We start from the raw sequence: 4985 nt of genomic DNA, 5'->3' as shown, positions 1-4985 counted from the left end.
GATGTACTATACAATAGACAGCCGTGAAAACACAGCATTGTAAGAGACCAGGATGTAAATTCATTAAGAAGGAAGGTTTAGAGCTAAATGTAGGAGACAAGTCAGAGTATCCTCATGTTCTTTATAGAAGTGTGTCTTCGTAAGGCATGTCTATAGTCACATTTAAGACTTGTTCATTTGTCTCCAAATGAAGTGAATGTAAGAGAAGGTTTGTGTGGAGTGACTGTAAGTGAGGGTTTGCGTATTACAGAGATGGTTCGGCGCGTGGAATGGATTTCATCTTTGACTGGAGATTTCCAGCATTCAGTTGTTTTCCACATAGCTCGGTTCGATTCTTTAAATTTTGCACAGTCGAGGGAGTTCAAAGGCAATTTTCTTAATTAGGTGTGCGAGTTGAAAATCTGCATTATTCCAGAGCTCTGTAAAAAATGCGGTCCACACTGAGCTCCTCAGTCAGTCTCAGGTGCTATAGTGGCGTATCCAGGGGCCCTGCCGGGTAACCCTGTTTTTTTTTTTTTTTTTTTTTTGGCATTGGGTAGATTGTGGCATGGCTTTTTCCTGGGTAGGGGACAGGGCTGATTTCCATGCTCCTGTGTCCTGTCAGATTCAATTACCTCACGTCTAATTAGGAGTCCTACAGAGGACCCTGCGCTGTGATACGGGGCAACATGCGCTAGCGTGGAGCCGGCTGATAGCGTGCAGTGGCGCTATCGCCATGCAAACACACGCCTCCTACATCGCAGGCGGGCGGCAAATCCAAGCATGAAATTAGCAGCCACTCCGATCATGCCTCCATATTTTATTGCATATTTTATTCCATGTGGAGTTTTTTTTTTTTTTTTTACCCTCTGTCTCTCTGTCTCTCTCTCTCTCTCTCTCTCTCTGGCTTGCTCTCTCGCTCGCTCTCCTCTCGTGTGCTAGAGTTGGAGAGAAAAAGAGAGAGACAGAGGTAGAGGACAGATGACAATGTGATAAAGAGCATTTAAGTGGATTGTTTCTAAGGTCGTTCAAAAAAAAATTTTTTTTTTTGAAAATCAGTGTCATAAAAAGAACATGTTTGTCGTGTAACGTCATTTTATTTTTTTTTTAGGAAAGCTCAGTTTCAACTTACCTCACAAAATGACTTTACTGTCAAATTACAGCATGTGTTTTCCTGTCACTGGTGTTAATTAAAACCCGACTGTTTATAAGCCTCCGCTAGTAGATTTTAAGAATTCATCAGAAGTCAAGAAGAAAGAAAAAAGAAAGCAAGAAAACGAGAGAAATAGGCAAGGTTGATTTTTTTCTTTCTCTCTCTCTCTCTCTCTCTCTCTCTCTCTTTTTTTTTGAATGAGATCAAACATCACAAAAGTGTGACCTTGTTCAAAGTGATAGTGTCCCCTCACCGTGTCTGCCCCAGATCCTTTTCATGCACTCAGCTAGTGCTGCCCTCCTACAAAGGAGCAATTCATAAGAGCAATGAAAAGACTCTAGTAACTCACAGAGATCAGAGAATCTGTAGCAGCATGGGCAAGGGAGTGAGAGGGAAGAAGACAGAAGACAGTGTGCACACACACACACACACACATGCACCAAGACACACACACACTCACACTCTCTCTCTCTCTCTCTCTCTCTCTCTCTCTCTCTCACACACACACACACATGCACACACACACACTCACACACACACACACACATGCACCAAAACACACACACACACACACACACACACACACACACACACACACACACACACACACACACAGCACACTCTCTCTTTCTCTCTCTCTCTCTCTCTCTCTCTCTCTCTCTCTCTCTCTCTCACACACACACACACACACACACACACACACACACACAGCACACTCTCTCTTTCTCTCTCTCCGTCACACAGTCTCAGATTTTCTAGTTTTGATTACGTTATTTAAGCTTAAAGTTAGAAACAAACAAAATAAAAAAACAACCATTAATATACATTAATATAACGACACATGGATTATTAGACAGAAAGAGAAGCAGTAGGATCCATCTGATGGCACACTGGTCCTTAAAGCTTTCATGTCCCTCAGGAAACATTTAACATTTCAGAGGAACTCTCATCACACTATCAAAGGTGAAATGTCTCCAACTTGTACTCTTCAGGTGCTGGCAGTTCCTCTCTGGCTCTTGATTAAGAAAAAAAAAAACATTAATATGCAAATATCAAAGAACATGTACAGCTGGAAGGGAAAATGAATCACATTGATTGAACGCAGTAAAAAAAAAAAAATTATAGAGAGAGGAAGAAAATTAATCAAACATAGAAAAAAAAAATGAACTTTGTGATTGCATGGGTATACCACCCAAAGGCATGGCAGGCAAATGAAAAATCAACATTGTACCGACTGATAACGTAAATTAATGAAAAGTGTGTTCTTTCTACCTTCAATGCCTTTGCTTGTGTGAGCAAGTTATCTCTAGTGGAGGAGTAACCCAGGGCTTTTGGATCAGTTCCTGTTTCTTGCCGGAGCTGGGAAATTTTCCTTTTGTTGTTGTACCCAAACAATCAGAGTCGTTTCACTATGTCCCATTGTACTCTCCAGACATGAGACATCACGTTGCCTTTCAGTTCATCGCTTTGCTATCTGTATGGCCAATTTATCACATCTTAAACTGAGGGCACCTTGGTAATTTAATCATAGGGGTAATATAAACATACTGTTATACATATTTTTATTGCTACAGTCTGATACATAGCGATATGCGATGAGTAACGCATTCGTTTAATGAAAGTGTTTGTTTTAGTCGGTTTTAAGATGCTGAAGGACGGGGGGCGGGGGGGGTGTAAACTGTGAAATAAACAGAAACAGAGGGTTTTCGCATGACCTCTGCAAACGAAGCAGTTAGTGCGTGAGCATATGCGATGTGGCTGGACTCTTGTCTGATCTCTCCTCATTTTAGGGGTGTTTGGGAATGGTCCGGAGACAGACCACGAGGAGGGCCTGACAAAAGAGGAGACGGAGCCTGCGATCGAGGCGGATGCTTCTTCTGAAGAGAACTCCCCTCGCGCGGCGGACCCGGAGAACCTGGGTCCCAATGATGAGGAGCAGTCCAAAAAAGGTCCTTCTTCCATGCTCCCTATTTTAGACACATTGCATATATGTACACATGTATATCTCTATCTATGTGTGAGCGTGTGGTCTACCTCGTGTACATCAATGTCCTCGTTGTATTGACTTATCGGTGGTGAACCGAAGGACCCGAGCCATGTAAGGAATTTCATAACTGAACCCCACAGCGTTTCAAAAACTGAATGGAGAGGTTCTGTTTTTTTTTTTTATCATGCTGAATCTTCCATTCCAGTCAGAAGTACACAACTTTCAAAGGAACCTGCCATTTTCTCCACCTCTCTCTCTTCCACTCTGCCCGGCAATGTGGGGGTTTAGCTGGGAGGGAATATGGAGGTTTGTTGGTAAATTCAATTTAAATTGCAAAGGAAAGATCTGAAAAAAAAAAATTCTATATTGAGAGAAAAAAAAAAAAAAGAAAACACCAATACATTGCTAACAACGTTGTTGGTCATAGTAAATAACAACATAGTTCCTGGCACTTGCTTGAGGGAGCCAACCATCAAACTCAAGCTAATAGCATCAACTCTTTGAACTAAAATTCAATTATGTGAATGTCCTCTGGTTATACCTCACGATCACAAGAGGCTAATTCTCTGTGATGCTACAGGTCAATGTATGTGCGTGATTGAACAATCATCTGGGCTTTTGGGTTAGGCAACTCCAGGCCTTTTTAAATGCAGTTGCACTCAAAAAAAAAAAAAAAAAAAAGAAAAGAAAAGAAGAAAAAAAAAAAAAAGGTATGCTTTTTATTTATAAATGATGAATCTACTCTTTGAAATGCCTTTGTGTTTTAGTGCCACTCGCCAGCATTTAAAAGTTTGAGCCTGAAAACCACCATATAAACTACCTGTACTGCCTCGCAGGGAAGAATCTTCAAAAGAACAATCTTACACACTCTCTCTCTCTCTCTCTCTCTTTTTTTTTTTAAATTAGCAGAACGACACGTATTGCTTTCTTTTGTTCTACTTGAAAAGGAATGAAGCCCGGACATGTTACCCCGTTCATTTGAGCTGGTAGTGAGATTAAAATTGTTTTTCTTTTTATTTTATTCGGTGGTTCAGTGAATTACGTTTTTGAATTAATGTCCAATATGGAAAGGAACTATCTTTTCACCTTTTGAATATTCATCGCTTTGCTCAATTTGTTTGTCTCAGAATTGTATTCGGCAGAATATTAACGGAAAAACAGGAATACAGAATGTGACTAAAACTCTTAGGAGTTACTCCTGATACATTTTTCTGAGCTGTTATACTTATCAAAAACTGCTTTGAATATTTATATTCAATTTATTTTATAAACAGCCAAACACATGAAAAATACTGCACTCACACATTTGACAAATATCAAACCAACAGAAGCACAAAGGCTGCTTTTTTTATGTACCGAAAGTGAATTTTCAACTTAATTTTTCACAAGCTCGCTTTTTATTACATTAGCGACAGAATCCTATAAATAGACCAAACAGCAGCTTCAAAGTTCGTCTGAATCTCTTTGTTGTCTCAGGTTTATCCTGTCTTTAACTGAGGTATCTTTTTTTTGTTTTTTTTTGTTTTTTACTGTTTTTACTACACTACAGAGTGAAACATCAACTAAAGTCCTAACTTAAAGTTCTAACTTAAAAGTGAAAATCTTAAAAGTGAACTTTTAACCCTGGAATTAAACAGATCTGTAACAAGTTCTTGACGAGTTAATCTCCTAATGAAATTAGAACTGTAAGTGTAATGTATGACGCTTGTTCACCAACAGACTTGAGCCTGCAAAACACTGTGGACGAGATGACTCAATCTTTGAAGTACACAGCTGCTTTCTGTTACAAACAGAAGTTGGTAAAAACTTAAGCCGGTAACTTGAAATGCACATAGAAGTTGTGAAGGACTCTCCAGGCAGGAAATT

At 39.7% G+C, this 4985-nt stretch overlaps 1 protein-coding gene across 1 annotated transcript in view; it reads left to right on the top strand.

Annotated features, from left to right (window-relative positions):
* The first annotated feature begins 715 nt into the window (after positions 1-715).
* zfpm2b (zinc finger protein, FOG family member 2b) overlaps positions 716-4985 on the top strand; it is a 25033-nt gene continuing 20763 nt past the window's right edge. The window contains exons 1-2 of the mRNA XM_030788459.1: positions 716-743; positions 2923-3081. Of these exons, the coding sequence (XP_030644319.1) occupies positions 716-743; positions 2923-3081 (187 nt within the window). The remainder of the gene's footprint in view (positions 744-2922; positions 3082-4985) is intronic.

The sequence above is a fragment of the Chanos chanos genome, chromosome 12, assembly GCF_902362185.1.
Source record: "Chanos chanos chromosome 12, fChaCha1.1, whole genome shotgun sequence".
NCBI lineage: Eukaryota > Metazoa > Chordata > Actinopteri > Gonorynchiformes > Chanidae > Chanos > Chanos chanos.
The sequence above is the reverse complement of the archived record's forward strand: the minus strand, read 5'-3'. Positions and strand labels throughout refer to the sequence as shown.